Source organism: Cydia pomonella, chromosome 1, assembly GCF_033807575.1.
Source record: "Cydia pomonella isolate Wapato2018A chromosome 1, ilCydPomo1, whole genome shotgun sequence".
In the NCBI taxonomy this organism is placed as follows: domain Eukaryota; kingdom Metazoa; phylum Arthropoda; class Insecta; order Lepidoptera; family Tortricidae; genus Cydia; species Cydia pomonella.
In genome coordinates this window covers 18,274,987-18,298,705 of record NC_084703.1, presented here as the reverse complement: position 1 = coordinate 18,298,705, position 23,719 = coordinate 18,274,987, and the positions used below count along the sequence as shown (strand labels likewise).

The following is a 23,719-nucleotide window of genomic DNA, read 5'->3' as shown; positions in this document are numbered from 1 at the left end:
AGCGATATGCACGGTAAGACGGCAGTAAATTTACGTGGCTACAAAGTTTTCTTTGACAATCCACCTCTATTTCAATTTCGCTTTGGTTATAGATACTTCTGATCAAAAGTCTTTCGCCTTTATAGTTAGGTAGACGAGATAATTCAAAGTTTGTACGGAACCCTCGGTGCGCGAGTAAAACGAACTCGCACTTGACCGGTTTTTTTAATTATTATTTTAACACTTACCTACAAATGTTTAAAACAAGAATAAGGGCCAGAAAATGTCTCACTATAAAATTTGAGATACATCTTTATGTATACGTTTTATGTTTTGCGTATTATAAAATACGTACTTCAAAACTGTTAACTATTTTGTATGTATAAATATGACAGTTTTTATTTCAGGATATTTGGCTGAACGGATTTCGATGTAATTTAGCACGGCCAAGTACAAAGATACTTTGTATACCAGAATTTGTCGTCTAGGAGGTTGCAATAAGGTTGCAATTGAGTAAGAGATAATGAGGAGGTGGGGGCAGTTTAATAACTACTCGTATGTTCCTAAGAAATCACTGCCCGCTGACTCGCTAATGCTAAAGATTGCTGTGTGTAGTCACCTTTTTATGTCGGCTAAAATACCTAAGTTCAATAAATGAGTCAAAATTCTTTTCGTTGTCTTGTTTTGTACCACTCTATTACGCTTGTGCTTATTTCTGTATTGTCGGGCCATGCTCAGTGTAGGGTTTCATAGTTGCCATTCTGTCAGAACAGGCCAAACGAGGGCTATTAATTAGTAAGTATCGTGTACATTACGAGCACAAGAGAGTATTTTCACAGTGCTTAGTACATATTTTTAGTAAGAAGAGAAGATTTTTGCATTAACTCAAAAACGGCTAGACTGATCATGACGGGGGGTATCGAACGACATCCAGTCCAGTGCTGGTCGCCGCTTTTTTCCAAGGTCCGTTACAGCGGGCAAGGGCTGCTCTCCCTCCACGCCTCCGATTTCGCAATTGCTCTCTAGGGGTAGGACAGACAAGACCACGTGGAGGTGGGGATAGTGCGGTGTTCTGGCCTTGACATTTTGGGGACCTTGAGGTTGGTAGTGTTATACAAAAGTTAAATATATATTTAAAAAAACAGCAAACCATGGTCACCTTTTAGACAACCATTACTTTTGACGTTGACACCAAAGAGTAAAGTAAGTATGTTGACACTATTGAGCGCACTAACAATTTGCAACAGTTCACGTTTGTAAATTGACGACGCCGTTTGAAAAAGGCGCATTCTTACAATTTGACTGCGACATTTAATCTCTACAACTTTGAGCTTCACATTTAAGAATCAGATTGCGTAAACAAATAAGTATTTGAAGGACATCGGTCTTGTCAATCTATACGATGAGCTTCATTGCGAAATAACGATGCTAATCGTGGCCGTAAAATCGTCAGCACAATATTTGCTAAATTTATAGACCGATTTCATTTCACCCATTGATAAGCAGCTCACAAAGGCTAATAAAAATACTACGTAACTTCCAACATTTTGGTACCTGTTTCGTTCCTTAAACATTTGGCTCATCGTTTTCTTTAATAGTATTAATTATTAAACGAAATGAGTGCTTTGGAATAAAGAGTCCAACATTTGATTGTAGAATAAGGTACCTGCCCCAAAGAAGGCTCGGTTCTTAAGCTTGCCTACTTTCAAAATTTCATGCCTACATTTATAAGTGTGAAAGGGTTCAAATTATGCGTCCATGTTCGCTAGTACCCTAGACAAAACTGCATGTTCATATAAGAAAAATAAAAATAGCGATGCGCCATCTTTGGTCCATATTCAGTAGATACAGTCGAGGTCAAAGATATGTTTACATTTTTCGCCGTATTACGAAAGTTCTTTGACGTCTACTGTACCATCCAGCTAAATCACTAATCGGAGGCACTCGGAGGCTAGCAGTTTTTTTTATTGTACAAAGGAAAAGGACCTATTTGGAAAATAGTGGTTAAGTGCGAGTTGAATTCGCCCACTGACGACGACCTCAATAAGTTGGTACGTACTTACCGCGTTATGCGTTGAATAAATAAGATAATAAACGACAAAAGTTATCCATACGTCAATATTATCCTTATCCTTAAATAATGAAGTAATTCTGTGTGAAAGTGTACTTACAGTCCAGCCACCATCAGCGACGTTCTGTTCACAGTAAACTTTGAGGAACCAGTAAGTTGTGCCCCTGATTTGTAAGTAGTATACTCCTGACTCCCGCATACCTGCATTCAAGAGGTCCACACAAGAATAGCCCTGCAACGAATGAGAAATAGCATTATAGATCACTAATCTTTTATTGTTGATATCCGGCCTTAAAGCAGGAAACAAAATTGGCAAAATTTCATAATTAAGAGTTCGTACAGTTTTATATTCGCTATGAGCTTCGTAAATTATATGGAGGGTAGAGGTAAGGAGAACAATCTCTTAGGCTATGGTCTCCTATAAACGCCATCGGCAGCTTACAGCGTCACGTCGTACGCTGCGTCACAATACTTACGATAGATAATACTGTTGTGGTCTCCTTTACACGTTGACGTTGGCGTTTTGACTTCGTATGCGGCGTCCAAACGCTTTGCGTCGCGTCTTTAGTTATTTTGAACTATTGCGTTGAGGTCACATACAAAATGGCATTTTTCTTCAACTGATTTGGGTCTAGGACGTCTTTTTGATGGATAATTTGTTATATCTCCCTGCACTAAACCTACATTATATTTAAATTGCTTTTGGTTAACAGAAATACATATATTTAGTCAATTTTGAATTGTTAGGTATCTTATAAGTTTTTTTTTATCAAAATAATATCCTTCTTTTATGTCTTCAAAAATATTTGTTGACGTGTTGTGTTTACGTATACGGTCGTGCTGTGTTTCTTTTTCTAATAACAAAGATACCGTCACAAATTGGTAAAATTGTCCATTATTACGAAATTACACACAGTCCCGCACATGACCACTCGTATCAACGACAGCGAAAAGTCGTCGTCTACTGTAGACGTATGTTGACGCTGACGTCAGAGGTCGCGTATAGCATAAAATAGGAGACCATAGCCTTATGGGAGGACTGTTGCTAGTGTCCAGCTGGCAGCTGTAAATAATAGTTCGAAATCTCTCCGGTGGTGCTACGGTTGCACAAGGTCATGATACGAAATTAGACGTTACGAGTATTGACGGAGTGAAGTGCGCTGTCAGTGATTTGTTTTTTTTTTTATCAAAGTCATAAATGTGTTTGTAATGTATTGTGGCGCCACCAATTTAAGGTTTTTTGCTGGACAATTTTCATACACATAGATTGTTCTCCTTACGTCTACCCTCCATAATATATTACATAACATAGTTGAGTTGTCAGGGCATAACATTTTTTTGCCACTTTTACTTAAATTCGCAAAACGCTTTTCGCAATGCAAACGCAATGCACTTGGCATGCTACTTGGCACCTACGAGTGTAGAGCAACTACTGCATACAATACAACACTAATAGATGAGACAGCACATTCTACTGACACACGACATCCCTGAGCTGGGATGCTGTTCGACTCAATAAAATAATAGAAGGTGACATGGCGTATCATATCGCTACTTTTGTGATGAGTGGCGATATTGTAAAATTTTGCTTGACGCTGACTATACAACCATAGTAATGTAATCGCTTCGCTTCACTGTCGGCGATTACAACCGATTACGGGCGAGTACGATAGAGGGCACTCTCGGCAGTACTCGCTAATCATCGTCTATCAACGCCAATGATCGCCTGCGACCCTAGTATTGTCGGTTTTTAGGGCAATCATCAAAGGGAATCGCCGGGTGGTTGTGAGGACATGCCCACACGATTGTCGATCATTTCGCTGTCGGACACGTCGTTGCATACGTGCGTACGAAACTAAAACTAATAATAATGCAACTGCACACTTCAATTAAAACTCTAGACTTGCCATCATCATTATATATACTAATGCAGAAAGCCGTGATTTTGAACACGTGCCGAATAGTTCGAAAATTTCTACAGACAGATTTACAACTTCCTGAAACACATAACCAACGTGTACCAATCATCCAAGCATCTTTAACTCTACCCCAAATTGAAAACCAAGGCCAGAACGACCAACATTCTAGACGACTAATATGAGATGCACTTGGCTTCGGCCCGTGCATGTCATTACACCAGTTCTCCCTGGAGTACTGAGAAAATTAAAGAACCACATAATAATAATAATAATAAGCAGTGTCCATTATTTTTCTGAAGAAAAAGTATACATAATTGTGATAGAGAGGCAAATAGTTTTTCTAAGTTCAGAGAATAGGCTCAGTTACGCATTCAGTCGATTTTAAAAATATACCATTTTCTGTTACAACTTTTCGTTGAACCACATTGACATATTATTTGTATACTGCTATTAAATAAATGGTTGCGGCAGCAACACACTCCACGTCCATCTCGACACTTGGCGAACACAAACTACAAACGATGGTGTGCAAGCTTGCATGATGATCGTGCCGATTATAGACGATCACACGATCAGCGATCATGGGTCTAGCCTTGGACAATCTACGAATAAGAAAACTGAGATCGCAATAACGCTTTCTCCCTCAAACACATAGGTATATTCATGTTACTTATATTAATCTAGGTTGGCCCACCAAGGTTATGACGAACTGTCAATTTGCAATGGTTGACAGCTTTTATGATTTTTATGTGATATCGTAGTTTCATGTGACATGACTGTCGTTTTCCGAGTCAAATAGGGGCCCAGAGCGTGCGTTTATCGCGGCTTTCTTCCGCGGCATGCGGGCATGACGATGACGTGCCCGTGCCGGACCGCTAACTTCTCCTATTATATCTGTCCATTACACATATGGAATTTGTCTTTATGCATGACGAAAGCTGTGTGTTAACATTTTTATCTGCTAAGAAAAACCTCCAGTTTATAACATCGACAACTAGAGATATACATATGTATATTATGTATAGGTCTAGCATATAATATACATTAACTCACTTCTATCTTTCATCAGGTAAAATCCGTGTACCTACTTCTTTTTAAACTGTTTGAGTTGGTAAAGTAAAATCCAGTTAATAGCTTTTCCTTTCAGTGTAGGTATAAGTGCTTGTGGCGATAATAGCCATGCTCTAGCGACAGCCCATTAATATCCCAATGGTAAGATAGTAAATGGTTTATTTCATGTCCTAATGTGTCAGTGGCATCTCAGTGTTGGTCTGAGAGCAGATAATTATTCTTTCGGCTTTAGTTGCAGATTGCGCAACGCTGTTTGCAAAGATCGCGAGCTTTCCACATCACATCACACTTACATCTTCACGTGCTTAAGTTCACATAGAAAGTATTTTAAGCGTGAGTGTGATATTACCATTGTTTTAACGCCTCATATGAAAGTGACTTTAGAGGCTGAGATGAGAACAGTTAGACCATACAAACAAAATAGCTTACCAAACATAACCAAAAACTAAATTTCGCATATGTTACATATGTAGGTACCTATTTTGAAAAAACTAATGATTCCGCTACATTTCGTTTCCGTGAATGTACAATGTTATCAAATCGCCCAATAAAGCAATAGGTAAGTCAATGAATAGTGCATCAAAGGTGTGCATAACTTGCAACTGGTAGGTTAGTGGCATCAATAGATGAGGAATTAAGCGACTATCTCAACTTTAGATTGATTTTTATGTTACAACGCGTTACCTATAACTTTCCTTTTTTATATGATTCATCATATAATCAAGTTAACTTAAACGACTCCGAACTACCTTATGATTATTCAGTATTTTTATAAAATTAATTTAGAAGCGTGCAGAGCGGGTGGTGGGGGAAGCCGGAACGATCACAGCGCTTGATGTGGCCAAATATGGCAAAAAAGCTACGTGTGTTTCTGTCAATTCCCACACTATTCCGTTATTTTGTTCACATTTCTTGCTTTAAAATCATATTTACGATAAAAATAGGTCACGATAGCTGATAAATGGTAAACTGCAATAATACTGGACGAAACAGTAATAGTAAACTTTATATATTTCCAACATCGAGCTAGAAATTAGGCTTTTATATCATATAGTATTATTCCAGGCTTACCAACGTAACGGCTAAACATTTTATCTAGTCTGTCAATTATACGACTTATGCGCTGCGATCGCTTTACTTATCCCCACCATGCACTTCGCACGTAGCCAATATTGATAACCAGTGCCTATAATCACACCAAAAAATTAAGCACTCACCTTTAAGCAGCAGCTACTTCATTGATATTATTGATTGTATGAACAAGTTGTATCTACTTATTACTTACAATGATATCGCAACGTAGTTATTACTTTACTATGCCTATTCAGAAAATTATAGTAATTAAGTACGGAGGGCTGCTTTTTGTCGTTAAATAACCGAAAGAAAAGGAAAGTCGTGGCTTATTTCCATTATAGCTCGGAGAGCAGTCGTCACGATTCGTCTGTTTCCTGATTATAAACATCTTTGGAATTCACAGCGAGCCGATTTTATCCGAGTAAGGACAATATTTATCTTATAAATGGGAAAAAGAGAACTATAAAGTTTAGTTTAACAACTAAGTACCTATGGCAAAAGCTTGCCGTCTCGCGGTTTGTGGAACTAACTGTGGTGGACTACGCCGATCAATTATTCAGCTCAGTCATAACTCTGCGATGTCTTAGGTCAAGTTTTTAGATTTGGATTCGGGAGTTGTTGTGCCTTTATTACTAAGTATATTCAATTGTATATTTTAATACTAAGTATATTTCTGGCGAACCGCGAGTTCTCAGTTCGGGGTGAACTACTAGTACCTGTATAAATAACTCCTAGTATATAGAAAAAAATATGGCTGTTAAAAAAGATGCTTCACAATTATTTTTATACTAGAACTTAGTCGGACAGCCGTATCTAGACTAGGTATACAATATGTAAATCCAATCTGAGCGATTAATTAAACCAGACATATAATATAATTTATATGTAATCATCCCTATGGGTCGAAGTGTATCCGCAAGGGCCCCCGGTAATTAGATTATATGTAATCATTAAGTAAGAAGTATTTTTAAGTTACACTTAATTGTGATCACGTACTTTATTTTTGAAAATTTATCGAGCAGCATTGTACTGTAGGGTTAAGATGGTCGGTTTTTAATCATCAGTCTGTAATTATGTCTGTCACGTTCTCTGGAAGTGCGAAAGTGATGCATGATAAAAATGCGAATATGATACCGACGCTGCAAACATTACGAGACTATCATGACATGACATTACGAGATACGAGCTGTTTATAGTAACTGCTAACAAGTTGACAGTTACTTTATAAAGCTCGTAGCTTGTGTGTAGCTTTACATTGTGGGCCGAATAATGTTGTGTGATTAATATATTCATTGTATTTCTAAGCAAAACTTACCACAATTAGTTTTTAGGTCCTATGTTAACCACCGTGTAAATATTCGCTCGTATAATATTTACACACTGTAGATTGACAGTTTAGTAGTACAGCTACTGCTGTAAAACGTCGTATTATTTGAGTATTTAACAACAATGGCGTGTTTTATCATTCAGAATTGGGTTAATAATAATTTATTAAACACACATGCGAGAACTGAATAAACCTGTATTAAAAAGTTGCATCACTTGCCACATAACAGCAGTTCACGTACGCTAAGAACAATAAACCAGCTGTAATCATTGGTAACTGTCGATTGCTGGGAACGGCCGGTTTTTGCGGCGCAGCGCACAAAGCCGCGGAAAGCACTGTTTATGCGCATGAACCAGATTTACGTAATAAGCCAAGCCCGACGCAACTTTTCTCGAGCGGAACTTATGTACCACATTTAAACATACCTTTGAAGCGAAACCTATGCTAATAGGGTCTGGCTATTATCTGAACGTTTAAGGTGTAATAGGAATATGTAAAAGTATAAGTACAATACCATAATTCCGACCCACATACAGCTTTATATTACTTTCACGTCAAATAGTCGTAATTTAGAGAAAATTAATTAACTTGTATTAGGCCCCGCACGTTGAAATGACATTCGGATATAAAGGTCACTTGAATGTTATTTTGACTCACTCAGTGAGCAAAATGCGATTTTGCTCACTGGTTTTAAGCAGCAAATTACCATTGTTCGAGCTGCTGACGTGAAAATAACTATTTTCTAGGGTCGTGACAGTGAAAATCTGAAACGATTTTTTACGTTTCTCGATTAATACTTTAAAGGACATATAATCGATTCTATTAGTGATTATTTATATATTGTTAATTATTTATGTACACATTCACGATGGACGCGGCTGAAACGATGGCGGAATCGATTCGATAAGTAGAGTAAAACTCTATTGCAATTAATTTCCGTTGTACATGGTCATAGTGAAACTCAAGGAAATTAAAATTAATCTGTTTATTTTTATAGCATAAATTTGCATCAATTTTTAAGCTACGAACATATGTACCAATTTTTTATCCTTTTGGGATTAGAGTTCTTTTTTTTTAATAAAAGTAAAAAACGTCTGGAATGAAGTCGTGTCATGGAATAAAGAAAAATCAAATGTCATCGTTCCCATACTGTTTGAAAAGTAAGTAATAGCTGTATATATGCGACGTTAACCAACTAATGCACTGCATTTTTATCAGTCTACTGCGATTCAAGGATTTAAAAGTTGATTGCATATAATAATACCCACCGTTGCGTATGTACAGTTCAGAGCAGAATGTAGAGGTCACAGGGCGGTAGGCTTGTATGTTGACGCCATAAATTGCTTAAATACTTGTGACCGTAGAATAATAGCAAGTACCTACTTAGTAGTGCCCTGAGTTGGCCGACTAGATTAATATAAAACCCTACTTTTAAGAAGTATTCATAATAATTTAGCAGGTTCAAGCTTTTATTTAAGTAGTTTACCTAACCAGATGTCCATAATCAAAACTTGCAACTCTTGCAAGTTAAATGTGACCCAATTATTGTTTTACAATTGAGCTGTAATTTAGCATATCTTCCTTGATAATACTATATATTATGCTATTGTCAATCGGAAGTGATGATCGAAGCCGAAAGTGGTCAATGTAACATTTGTCTCAGTAATAAACAAATAATCTGACCTTACTTAGGGCTTTTTAGAATCATCTTGATTTTAGTAAGTATAATCAGCAATAAAATCTTATTTCCAAATTGAATCCAGTTCTTTAATCAATATTTAAGTACGTTAGATCTATACCGTAGTGCAGCGCCGACAGGAACTCCCTGCTAGTGCTCGTATTGCTACACCACGGGACGTAAAAGGTAAGTGCGCAGAGGCAGTCGGCTGAATAACATTCATTTACCGCGCTGTGCCGCGAATTGAAAGGTAACGGTTGATTAACATTCCGCAGTCGCAGATAAACTAGGGTACCGCATGTAACTAACGATAAAATAACTTTTACAAATATTAAGTACATTTACTTTTGAGGTACCTATTGTTAGTAGGATACACATATCACGTAACTAATTTTAATTACGATTGCTATATCAGCGGGAGATAAATTATAGGTCAGTTCTATAGGAAACGCTACTACTGCAAGGCCGTAGTTAGAGGTCTATTTATGATAAGATATTTTTGAAGTAAAGTATTTTTTTCTGTCATAATCATAACTCGACATTACGTTCCAATTTTTTATTAAATTATTGGTCAATGATGTTTTGCTTCACAATCCCTTTTCTTTTATAACCCTGCACCTCTGAATATTACTCATTTTCTAACGTACAACCAGCTGCACTTTATGTATTAATTCCATTCGTAATGTGTACATGCAATTGTGCAGCTAGCTGTACCCATCCATCGTTATGTAAAAATATCATATTACATACAGCACCTGACTGCTGATGACTGCAAAGGAAAGTTTTTCAGAATCAAAACATTATAACCAATTAATATTCGTGGTGACGTTATGGAGAGGTAACGTATACGATACCTAGTTATGTCATTCGCTCAGCTATCACATTTTAATGGTAGCACGTTTATGATTGATACAACGATAGAAATGTAAAGGCGTACCGTATAGGTATACGAGTATCAGGTATGTACAACCTATGAGTAGTTATTATAATAGTTTATGTAACATCGACTCACTTTCACGTCTTTATAGTTGGCGACGATCTCCGAGGCGAAGGTGTTATTGCCGATGATGGGCTTGTTCTTGACGCTCGGGAAGATAATGCCACCCTTGCGGCTGGCGGGGCGCGCGCCGGCAGCCGCGCCCGCGGCCGCGGCTACTCCCGCACCCGGCGGTGCCGGCGCGGTGCTCGAGCTGCTTGGAGTGCTCGGGCTGCGTGTGATACAACCATTAGTCACAGTAGACGCGCGCATAGCCGACCACTAAACTCGCTAATGCGTAACAATATCTATAAGGTCAATGGTAAACAATAAGTAAACAATCGCTTATCGCTTTGCAGATTCGCTCGCAGATACTTAAGTTTAATATTCTAAGCCGCAAGAGATAATTGTGAGGGAAAATGTCACCTGTTGACAACAGTTGAGGTGAGCATAGTGGTGGCGGCAACAGTGCTGGTGCTGGGCTCGGTGGCGGGGTCGTCGGCGCGGAATCTGGTGGGCGCGTATTCCACGAGCCGGTCGATGGTCGGGTCCAGCAGCAGTTCTGCGGGCACCGGTCTTTGAGCCAACGTCGCTACATCATCTTCTTGTTTTTTTAACCTTTTCTCAACCATGTCCAAGTTTTCTATTATAAGATTGGTTTTTAATCGTAAATCGTTGTGAATCTGACCGATAGCCCTTTCCTGCCGTTGAGTTTGTGTCAGTAGTTCATCCGACTTCGGAACCAAGTCATCGACTGAACTTTTGGTTCCAACTACTACATCCCATACTTCGTCCATTTTTTCGGATACACTCATCATGGGAATAATTTTGTTAACGAGGGTATCGATTTTACTGCCTTTTGGTGCCGGAGCTGGCGTGCTGGTAGTGGTCCGATTTTTAAAAAGACTGTTTACGTTGATAGATGCAGTTTCGGGTTCCACTATGGCGGCATGCACGTCGGCCATCATGTACAAAACCTTACCTAAATTTTCAGATACGAGGTTAATATGAAATTGTAATTTACGATCGACAGTCGACATTGATGTTCTAAGCTGGTCTACTTCTTTTGTAATTTCATTAATAACCTCGGTATTCAGTCCTTTAGCAATTTCTATAACATTGAGGCTTATGGGTTTTTTTTCACTCGCTTCTGCATTGATATCGTCAACGGGCAGGAAGTTGTTATCTATCTGGTTCTTAAGGCCAACTAATTTTGAATCAATGTCCGAAACTTTTTGATCCAGTGATTCTAGTTTCCGGTCTAGCAGTTGAGCATCACTTATTCGATTAACCACTTGTCTTTTAGTGCTAGTTTCAGTAAAGCTCTTTTCGTCACCTTCAGGGATATGACTAAATAGTTTAAGGTCAAGATTTCCAAGTTTCGAAATTATGGCGTCGGTTTTATGAATGTTGTCATTTACCCTCGAATCGAGAGCTTCAACTCTTCTCATAAGATGCTCTACAGCCTTGTCTAAGTTTTCAATTCTCTGTAATTTTGTCTCCAATGTGCTTACAATTACTTCAAATACATTGAAAATATACTGCTCCCTGAAACAAAAGAAAATCGTAGTGGTTATATTTATAGGTCAACACAAATGCTTAAATTACAATCAATACATTTTGATAATCTTTAATACATTATACATATGCTTGTTTGCCACCGTTGTGGTATAAAAAAAATTCTAACGGGCGTCATAATTTTTAGTCACTATTACCTATAATCATAATATTATTCCATTTCGAGGTACTATGATGATACTTCATAACTGCAAAAGAAATACCTAATAGATATTATACACAAATTATACTAACAATCACGACGACCGGTTTGGCCTAGTGGGTAGTGACCCTGCCTACGAAGCTGATGGTCCCGGGTTCAAATCCTGGTAAGGGCATTTATTTGTGTGATGAGCATGGATATTTGTTCCTGAGTCATGGGTGTTTTCTATGTAGGTATTTAAGTATTTATAAATATTTATATATTATATATATCGTTGTCTATGTACCCTCAACACAAGCCTTATTGAGCTTACTGAGGGACTTATAGGTAGACCGTTTAAATGAGTCTTCGCCCGCGCGGTACAGAGGCGCGGGGGTAAGGCGACAAAGGGGATCGAGAGAGGAGCGGGCGGCAGGCGCGCCTATTGTGATACACAAGAGGTGAAATGCGCACTGGACAGGTTTTGAGATATGTGACGTTATAGCGGTTAATAGTTGGTGTTTTTTTAATGGGAAAGAATATGACGTTAATTTTATTGAAAGTTTATAAAACAACAAACTTAATTAACTTTTGTACTTTTATTCAATGCAAATTATGAATATAATAATTTATAATAATATGTAAGTACGATACTGATGATGACGACTCGAAAGTGTTTTATAAATTATAAAGCAATCACTTATGTCCATATCAATATCACTTGAACTTGATTCTTCACTTTCGGAGTTATCGTCATCATCAGAATCGTCCTGCAGATTTATAATCAATTGTTCATCATCAAATCCGACTCAATAGAATTCGGGTCCAATTTCTTCTTTCTAAAATATGTGTACACATTAAAAGCCATTTGCTTGGTTTGACTATTAAGTTTCTGTCCAAAGATAAGTCGAGGCATCTTGAGAATGTAATCTCATGTGTATATTTCACCAAGCGCCCGGAACTTACAAACACGAGTGACTGCTAACCGCGTGGCTAGCAAACTGAGCTACGGCAAAAATGCGCCTGCCGCCCGCATCTCTCTCGATCCCCTTTGTCGTCTTACCCCCGCGCCCCTGTACCGCGCGGGCGAAGACTCATTTAAGCGGTCTACCTATAGTCAATTTGTGTAATAATGTCCTATAATATAAAAAAAAAAAAAAAAAAAAAATCAGGAGCTCCAATAGAAATCTTATAGTTTCAAAAGTCATTGTCAGTTTGTTGTCTAATTTATTTATTTTAAACAATGAAGACCATGGTAACTAGTCGACGAAGCCCCGCAGAGTTTCTATTTTCTCTTTTTTGTTTTCAAAAGATACCAAACGTGTGTATCCAGGTGATCTCACCGTTTGTTTTTTAATTGCCCTCAGGGCCCCCTTGTGAGGCCCCTGCCCCCATTTGGTCGGGCTTCGTGTGGTTAAGACAATCGTATAATTTTGTTTAATGACGTTTACTTTACTTTCGTCTTAGATTAGAATTCCCACCAAATATTTTGACCCCATTATTTTTCTATAGGGCTGGTTCTCGTTCAAGACAGCCTTTCTCTCTATATTTTGTACACCTTGTATATATATATATATATCCCCAGTATATTTTGTACACCTTGTATATATGCCGTAAAATAGTTCTTTTATGTTCTAATATGATTGACACTTATGCCTTTAGATGTTATTACAGATGTTTATTTTATGATTTGTGTAATAATTTATAGATATGATACTTAATACTGCAAGAACGTTATATTTATTAGTGGTATGCTCTACAATTGTTACGATTATTGGTCATGGTCATGAATAATATGGGATACCCACATTTTATTTTAATTTCGAAGTATTATGTTTATGGGAGTCAAAGGGAACCTAGGGGAGGGGTGGGGGGTTGTATGTATAGTCATTCATATATATTACATGTACCAACTGTATACCCACTACACTGATATACTGAATAGACGGGAAAGAATCAACATAAGCTAATGACAAGCATGATAGGCATGAAAAACTAACTGTGGGTATTCCTTGTTTGTTACCTTAATATTAATGTTAGATACGTTACTGAGTATAATATAATATTTTTGTCTGTACCATCTGTACAGACAAAAATACTACACTACAGGTTAAGTTTAGTAATTTCGATTGTATTTGAGACATTTCCTAATTCGGTTACTGTTAGGTGGCAGGTACAAGCGAATTAGTGAAATTGGCACCATTGTCCGGTACCTACACCATTTCTTGTCATTTCGCAACGGCAGAATAGAAACCTCAAGCATGAGGTTGGTACGCGCAATATACGTATGTACGTGCTTGTTTCGTTTATTACTTGTACAATATCGAAGCTGCCACACTCTTAGTAGTTACGGGGCCTCTTTATGATGCATGCATGCTCGCTTAAAAGTCTTTGCTTACGGTGGCGTCGGTAGATCGGGTCCCCACTTTCCCGAATGAAGGTTGAGAGAAGCGATGGCCGAGATACGCGTCATACTTATGAACGGGTGCTGTTTGTAGAGGCTGGTCTGTTTAAGCTAACACGGGCTATACTAAGAATTTTGAGCATAATTACAGTGAGACACTTCATTCGGTTCACGAGAACCGAAACGAAACGAAACAAAAGAAACATACGAATGTTTCTTCTATCTTAGTGAATGTTTTAATGATACAGGATTTTGACTCTTGGAGGCCCTATACATCTCTAAGGGTATTTTGATAAACTTTATAATCTTTTAGTTCTGACACTTAGAGACATTTACACCTCTAAATCATTTTAGATTACTTTTTTTGTATTTGTTTGTTTTTTTAAGTATCATTATTATTGTTTTTTTTTTTTTACTTTATACATCTCCAATTAATAATACTTTAGGTTGAATTAATATACAGTTAATTGTATTTTATAATTATTGATGTTTTCTTGAATATAAATTACTTGTTGACGTGTAAAAGTACCCTTGTGGCCTATTTGCTGAATAAATGTTGAAGTTTAAAGATTTTGTATCTTTGACTGATTGCCCATGAACTCAACATGTCCACAGAATAAGTAATAGAACTACCGTACGGAAAAGAAATTTCTTGCAAAACCGAAGTTTGACAGCGATTCAGGACAATCACGCTGTCCCTTTCTTATGTATGGTACTATGCCTTTCGGCTATTTAGGGTTGTCAAAATTCAAATCTTATCTGTGGTCGTACACGTAAAGGCACGTCAAGTTGTGCCAGCTGCTCTAATGAGTTAGGTATTCGTATGTAAAAGCATGACGCATGTCTAATGGTTTAGTTACAGTAGGTGTAAGTACTTTATTTGAATATTCATACTTACGTGGTAATTGCAGGAGTAGGTACCTCGTTTCTTGTTTCCGTACCATTTATTACAAAATACATGTTATAATAGAAATGTGAAATGCGATAATCACACATTTCTCTAAATGTAAATCAAATATCTGCTTTCATGTTAAATTATTGACAACGGACATATTGCACATAACCTGTTATTGAATTGGCCGTTAAAAATTACACAAAATGTTCCAAAATTTGGAGGAATTATAATTGAATGACAGTCTTTAACATGCAAATTACGGTAATTATGTTGTCAAGGGAAACTATGGTTTTATTTACATAACCGTGCTGCTGCGCTATGGACTTTTTTAAACATGAATGTTGTTTGTTATTTTCTAAAATTAAATATAATGACCATTATATTTATTACAGTAGAGTTACCAAGAGCAAACATAACAAATTGCATGGAAGAATCAAAGTAAACCCGTATCATATCTTACGCAAAGTATTGCCCTAAACTTATGTGTGTGACATGTCTTGTGACCATAAATGAGTTCAGACTTTTTTGGGGGTCTACATATTATAAACCGTTAATATAGGTTGAATGGCGTTCAAACGTTTTCTGTCTTTTTCTTTATGCTTATAGACTGCGAGCCACGAACAGATTCGATGACCAATCGCCTCTCGGACGAAAACTCGTATAGTGGTTAACGGCTATGTATTATGAACCCTAGTGGACGTCAGCTGCCGTTCCGTTGACCGGGAGGCGATGACTGACAAAATTTTCGCCTGGCCCGCGGTCTATTACCACGTGAATGAAACAGAGCGAAATAGAATACAATTGATTCGAACTCGATTAGGCCCCCGCACGTAGACATAACATTCGAAGGTCACTTGAAGAATGTCATTTTGTCTCACTATTTTTAAGCAGCGAAGTACACTTGTTCGAGCTGCTGAGGTGAAACAACATTAAATTTGAAGTTACTTCAAAACTGCCAATAACCTAAATCTCCATAAAATTCTCTACAGTAGTAGGTACGTTGCATTTCAAATACTCATATGTTGCTAGTTATCAAATTATGCTTCGTGCATGACGGCACCAGTAGGGCTAAGATGGTCGGCTCCTTATCATTTGTCACCATGTCTGTCACGTTCTAACAAGTATGTAAGCGTGAAAGTGACGGGCATAGTGACAAGCGATAAAAATGGAACCATACTGCCACTGCAGGGCACAAACGATAAGTTATTCCGTGGCACCAACAATTATTATAGATCAAGCGGAGAAGGCCCACACGCGCACGCGCCCGGTCTCGTTATTATGCAAGCGCCTCGTAAATTTACACCTGTAGGTAAACTGGCCCGGTTGGCTGTTTTGTAAAAACAGCTAACTTCCTTCAACGATTTAACTACCTACTAGTTTTTTCCTAGAGTATTAGTCTGCTTTTAGTACGATCGATAAACCTCTTTATATGCTCTTTTTAGGGTTCCGTTCCAAAACGGGACCCTATTACTAAGACTCCGCTGTCCGTCCGTCCGTCCGTCCGTCTGTCACCAGGCTGTATCTCATGAACCGTGATAGCTAGACAGTTGAAATTTTCACAGATGATGTATTTCTGTTGCCGCTATAACAACAAATACTAAAAAGTACGGAACCCTCGGTGTGCGAGTCCGACTCGCACTTGTCCGGTTTTAATTATTTCATTTTCGGTCGTGTCTGCCGCCGCGCCGTCCCTTGAAGTTACGCCGTGAAGATGACTAGGGTGTCTAAATATGTGGCGTCCCACACCAGCAACCGTCCCATCTACCACGGAATTAGTGACATTCTTCATTTACCATCGTCTCTTAGAATACCGGGAAGCTCGAGTAGAGCTGGTACGTTGACGCTGGCACGAGACCATCTGAGAATGTCGTTGAGCGCGACTGTCTGGAGAAGCGGCCGGTGCTCCTTTGACAGAAGAGCCCGTGGTGTCCGAGGGCGTAGAGGTCAGTGCCGTGGAGGCACCTATGTGGAGCATAGACCCAGACGCTGAGTCGCGGGTAATAAAATAATGTTTTGCTAACTCTTGAGTGTTTAACAAACCCTTAATGTAGCTTATGTTTATTTGACAAGTTACAAATATTTTTCAAGCAGTCGTGTTACATTTATTTATTAGTCGGTTCAAGCTTACTCATTATTCATTAATATGAAATTTCTATGAAACTATGACGTTTAAAATAACACCCCCTTACATCGTCCTATTCAAGTCAATGCGATGGTAAGTTAGACGGACTCTGTTTTGACTACCGTTATTACTGGTCATTTATTAATAAGAAGCCGCTTCAGAGTCCAAACCTAGATATTTTTGCTAATTTTTTTGCTGGTTGCCATGGGGAGTGCATTAAGTATAACAAGAGGCAGTGCTGTGTTTTTATACTAAAAAGAGTGAGCTAATAATAATAGAATGCTTAAATTGGCAGTGTCCTAAGCAAATGGCCGTCACATAGGCATTCGTAAAATACTTTGATTGACATATCAATACCTACGCAATGGTCTCATACTACTTCTGCCATTATATTATTATTATTCTGCCGCAAGATATTTATGTAATTTATATTAACACAAATTTGACACCTAGGAAGAGTCAGTCCAAGCTAAGTTGGCAGAGATTTTGTTAGACCAGCCGGTGCAAGTGTTAAGTAACCGCCATAATTTCATAGAAGTTTGACGTTTATAATAACACTTGCACTGTCTGGGCTGTCAAAATTGCTGCTAATTTATCTTGGTCTGACTCTAGGTACTATTTGATCAAGGCACGTGTTTAACCGGTCAACTAACTAATCGGATTTTGGGAGCATAAAATAATAGGATAGGTACTAAAATTGTTTGGCGACTAAAGCGGACCCTTAAAATCTTTAAAAATGAGTAGTATTTTAATGCCGTTACAGCTTTTGTTTATTTTAAAGCAAGTACCAACTATTTATTTGGCAGCTGAATTATTACATTGGAGCCTATTTGTGAAGCACATTTTAAAAAGAAAACGACTATCTATTCATTTAAAAATGAAGTTCGTTTAAAATATTTACATAGATAGCAAATTAAGATAAATGCACAATTATAATCTTCTTCTTCCTCGCGTTCTCCCGACATTTTTTGCCAGGGCTCATGGGAGCCTGGGGTTCGCTAGACAACTAATCCCAAGATTTGGCGTAAGCACTAGTTTTTACGAAAGCGACTGCCATCTGACCTTCCAACCCAGAGGGTAAACTAGGCCTTGTTCGGATCAGCTAAAGCATGTGCTGATCTGTCATTATTTGACTAAATACTACGAGACGTCGTTGTTCCACAAAAATTATCAAACGTTAGATAACGTTCAACTCATAACATAATAAGTATATAACGTGTTTTTAAAGGATTTTCATTAATATGCCAAAATCAATTAAGAATATTGTATGTGATAATGCAAACGGCTATTATACTGCAAAAATTGAAACCCAAACAGCCGTATGCGACTGCGCACATACAATTGTCTTGCACTAGACTATCTCATTCACATTTAAATCTAGCCATTAGAGCTTGCATTTTTTCATTCATTTTATGCCAATTTTGATCTCATGCGCGATACATGCTCAGTACATGGTCCGGTAACACTGACGCAACGGCTTTACGACGGCGCACACTCCGCACAGCGCTTGCGGAATCGACGTAAAACAACGAAGCAAACGCATTTGTGACATTGTTTTACGTCCTCTAATTAATTTTGTACGTCGTTTTTCGAAGAAACTATCTCAATAACTAAAATAGGTACAAATTAAATTCTTTTGGTAATGTAATACGTATTTATTTACGGCTATTTCTATAATAAAACCGTATTTGACATAGTCACATGTTGCATTATTTTACCAAGGGTACAAACTGTGCCATAATAACTACTCGTGCCTTACGGCAAATGATGATGTTTGCGTTGTTACCCGTTTTCATAAACAAACGATGTATTATTACAAAAAATAAACCAATATTCATTGAATTTAGCTGCTTCCGCGATTTAAATCCAACCTGCCACGATATGCTCTATGTCTATATGATAACTTATGTAGGCGTAAATAACTATATGACAACAAATATTAAAAATCATACGCTTTACAATAATAGGTGCAAATTTATTACATATTTAGTCACCAAACTACCATTTCAAGCTCCCTATTTTTTGTGGCTTGAATTTGCTGCCAGTTTTTTAATAATATGCTCATATTTGGAGCTAATATAATTATATTTTTGGTTCTAAAATATTAATACACAGCCAAATTATATTATTATATGCCCTATGAAAGTTCCTGTTTAATATTTTTGTTGCCCGAATAATAATAAGTTTTTGATCAAATAAGTACTTTTATGTTAACCACAATGCACTGTTATAAAATATTAAAATGACTTATTAAGTTGTTTGAGATGAGTAGGTGCTTACTTAATAATTATTTTTCTACCGACATAGTCCAACTAACTAGCGTCGAAGTGGTTCCCAAAGCTATCAGTATAGGTTCGATATTCGTTGGCTAAGTATTCGAATGTGGTTCAGGGTCTCATTGTATTGTATAGCAGACTACGATTGCGAGCGATCGGCCCGCGCAATGCTTTGTTATGCAGTATTTACTAAAGCACCAAGTATTGTTAGAGGAATATTCGCCCCGGTTAAGCTTTAATTGTACACTACTTTCAGACAATTGCACTATTAGGTAAGACAGTTTAGATAAAGATAGAACTTCCTTAACTGTCTTATACTAACTACCATATAATAACTCATTTACATAAGTAACTTGCATGGATAAAAATTGTGCCCGAGAATTATGCCTCAATAAAGGCAAAGTAATGTTTCATTGCAGATTACAGAAATTATTGAACTATTAGTGATTTATATGGGCAAGACAGTTAAGATTGATCAAAATGGAATAAGCATGTTGTTCTGTTAATGTTCGGTTTCTAATGGTAAATGGTTCGCACAATTTTTGTATCCAGGCCTCGTAATTGTTACTTATAGTATAGTCTGTCGCGTCGATTGGGAGTCGAGAGGCCGTGCGGCGCAGCGCGGCGCGGCTACAAGCGGAGCCAGCTCGCGCCGCTGCTCGCAGCGCAACGCCACGCCACACGCCATAACTTATTACGGCGATAATGTCGCTGAATTAGTTTAATGTCCCCCTCCAACGATAATGAGTTAAAATTTTGCCCACGCGGTCGTTAAAGTGACGTGAAGCGCCGATTATTAATTGACTAGCGACCCGCCCAGGCTTCGCACGGGTAAACCTTATCAAATTATACACCTAAACCTAATAAGGTGAACACCGTATCAAAATCCGTTCATAGTGTTTGAGTTTATCGTGAAAATACAGAAAGACGCGGCGGGGGATTTTGTTTTATAAGGTGTAATGATTACACAATAAATTATATGGTCGAGGAAATATTATTTGCACTGATGAACGTTATCGCTAATGGCTCCTTTACAATACAACTAATAAAACAATTAGCAGCCGAAGTATACTTAACTAAACTAAATCTGAACATCTTGATCTTGATCCGAGTTGTTACTTTTCAAAATTTGAATAATTAAGTTGTCCTGGTATCCAATATTACAATTGGTAGTCTATTATTTAAAAAAATATAATTCTGTAAAAAACATAAATCCCACCAAAAACATTTTCATGTAAAATGATGCCAAGACGAAACCATAAGGATCGCACTATCAATATCAAAAAGTTATCAGATCTAATATGGAGCCAAACTTCTAACTCTACAAGCCCTAACTTCCCAACTCTACACGTCTGTAGTCTTAGTCAAAATATGTGGCTTGGCCGTTTCCTTACCAGAACTGGGAACCTATAATAAAGAAGTAACGAATAAATGTTTCACCTTACGCCCATGTGACGGTAGCGAAATGGTACAGTGTTGGAGGTAATGGCCACACAGGAACGTATCTTGCAGAATGATGCATCACTCGTAAGAAAAACTAAAAATGGAAATTGCGATCAGTATTGCGATACAACGAGGAAATGCCGCCTTTATAGGCGCCGCCTCAAGGGTCTATTTTAGATTTACGCTAGTTTTAGTAATCATCTGTATATATCCATTATGTATATTGATATTGTAAATAAAATGTTTATTTAATACGTAAAAAATCATTTTTCACCACACTAACGCGAGGAAATTAATAACTATGAAATACCAAAAAAAAACAAACCAAATCAAATTCAAATGAACGTAATTAAATATTTATCATCCAAAATCAACATTTAAAAGTCATTCTACCAGCTAACATAAGGAAACGGCTCAAAATTTTCATCTGATTACTTACATGTGGATAAAACGCAACTTTCTCATTAGTTTTTGAACATTCAAGAAAGCCTTTACCAGTTGGTGTGGTGAAAAATATATTAAAATGGAAATTTAAAATGAATCTTTTTTTAAAGTAAAACCAACTTCATAAAGGTTGAAATCAACCATCAACCTGTTATACATGCGCTAGCAACTGGTACATTTGAAGTCGGTGCCAAGCCACGTAGTTACAATACTAGTTCGTTCGGTCTTATCGCACTACACGAACGTTGACATTCGCGTTGACGGCGTGTTGACGCTTTTAAGATTTGGCTTGGCACAGACTTTAAACTTATCAGTTGATAATAAAACCGGGAGATATTTTAGTTTACCCTTCTTGAAGTCTGTTTTACTTTAAATGAAGTTTTTTTTAAATTAAGAGTTACCTTCACATGTGTAGAAACGCGTGTGTTGAATGGTAAAATTCAAAAAATATACCTACGAGTAAAATAAATCTACGTTTATTGATAAGTAGGTACCTAAATCAGGTTATTGAACGTAGATGTAATGTAGATACGATTTAATGTTAAAGTACTTACCACGTATCTTTTGCGCAAGAGAGATCTCGCAGTTTGGCGACTTTAAGCATTATTGGGTTAATGTTCAAATTAGTGAAACCGTCCCAACCAGTTACGACACAGTAAAATGTTTCAATAACGTGTAACTGCTTACAACTTTGTTATAGAAAAGGCATAGTTACTAACTAGGCTACTAACCCTTGCAAAATGTAATATAAGATCATACAAAAGGGAGAACGACTTACCACTGGGTATTTTGTGCATACCTATTACCTAATGCCTTAGCATCAAGCCTAGCATATTAGTAATGAAGCGCAAACCAAGTTTTTAAGCACTGGCAACATTTTACTATACATACGGTTTGGTGCAACCGACCCTTAGGGTTAGATATGAAGATATTAGGTATAATTTGACGTATAGATTACAAAAAAAACGGTATCGTATCTGGAGAAGCACAAACTTGGTATGTTTTGAAAATATTATTAGGTATTATAATTTAAATAAATGACTGGAATGTATCGTTGTGATTTATTTTTAGAATCAACTCAAAAAGCCCTTTCATTGAATACTACGATACGATAGGTTTCTGAACATTTTTTTTTTCATACAAAAAAGATGACGTCATAACTCCTCTCCTTTTTTGGTTCTACGGGTCAAATTGATTCAAATGGCCTAAACATCAATCGTATAGGTTTTTATGCTTTTAACACAATTTATTTGCAGCGTTTTTGGGGTACCGCTTGCACTAAACCGTAAAGGTCCAATTTTGAAACGTTATTACTGTGTAGGTTGGTTTACGTTTGCAGAACTACGTCCATTACATTACTTACGACTTACGAGGGGGGTAAGTGAAATTTTGGATACGATGGTGGTAATTAATCAAATTTAAGAATTAAAGACCCGAGTTTGCAAGATTCTTACCCCCGGAGTTACACGTAATGTTTTTCATCACACTTGCTAAACTAAATTTTAAGCAAAATAATTCTTAAATACGGTGACATATCAAACATTCGTCCGCCAATTTGTAATTACTTGACAAGTTAGGCATCGAAGGCACAGACCTATTTGGCATTCAGCCACGATTGAAAATTATGTAAAAATATTTTAAACGGCTGTTAAATTAATCAAATTTACATAAACAAAAATATTAAATTATAAACGTCAGTATTTTAAAAGAAAACTCATTTATGCTACTTGGTGTGTATAAATAAGTGACATATTAAAAAAATGCGATAGCTCCCTAGGGAGTTATAGCTTTTTTTCACAATCCATAGCTCCCGTGGGAACAATATAGGCCTTTGTACTTCTGTACACTTGCATGAAATAAGATCTTTTTCGAGCAAGTGTGATGAAAATTAATATGGAATTCACATTTTGATGGTTAAAAAAATATTGTATACTTAAAATATGTTTTATTCCCATTACTTTATGGTATTTTATGCAACAGTTGTATAAGAAGGGTCAAAAAAGGCGAGTGGCGTGAGTTACAATGTGAGCCGGAGACGAAGGCCATTGTAATTAAATACGCCACGAGCATTTTTTTACCCACTTATACAATGTTGCATACAATACTTTTCCTACGAGTCAACAAAAATAAATCTTAATTTAGGTAAACAAAGCAAAAGTATATATCTAAAATACGCGAGCATACCTTGTTACGCGCCCGGCCCGCCCCGGCCCGGCCGGTCAGCGACACCTTCTCGTAACTCATGAGGCCCCGGTACTTGCTCTATGCAAAATTAAATTTTTGGTCAGTTTTTTCTCGATTTTGGCCACAGTAGCCTATGAAGACTAATAAGCAATGCTAA

General features: G+C 37.3%; 1 protein-coding gene across 1 annotated transcript in view; it reads right to left on the bottom strand.

The window, feature by feature from the left end:
* LOC133517366 (uncharacterized) overlaps positions 1–23,719 on the bottom strand; it is a 127,960-nt gene that overhangs the window by 5,718 nt on the left and 98,523 nt on the right. Inside the window, exons 2-4 of the mRNA XM_061850668.1 lie at positions 10,522–11,643; positions 10,132–10,327; positions 2,151–2,282 (exon numbers count right to left, since the gene is read on the bottom strand). Of these exons, the coding sequence (XP_061706652.1) occupies positions 2,151–2,282; positions 10,132–10,327; positions 10,522–11,643 (1,450 nt within the window). The remainder of the gene's footprint in view (positions 1–2,150; positions 2,283–10,131; positions 10,328–10,521; positions 11,644–23,719) is intronic.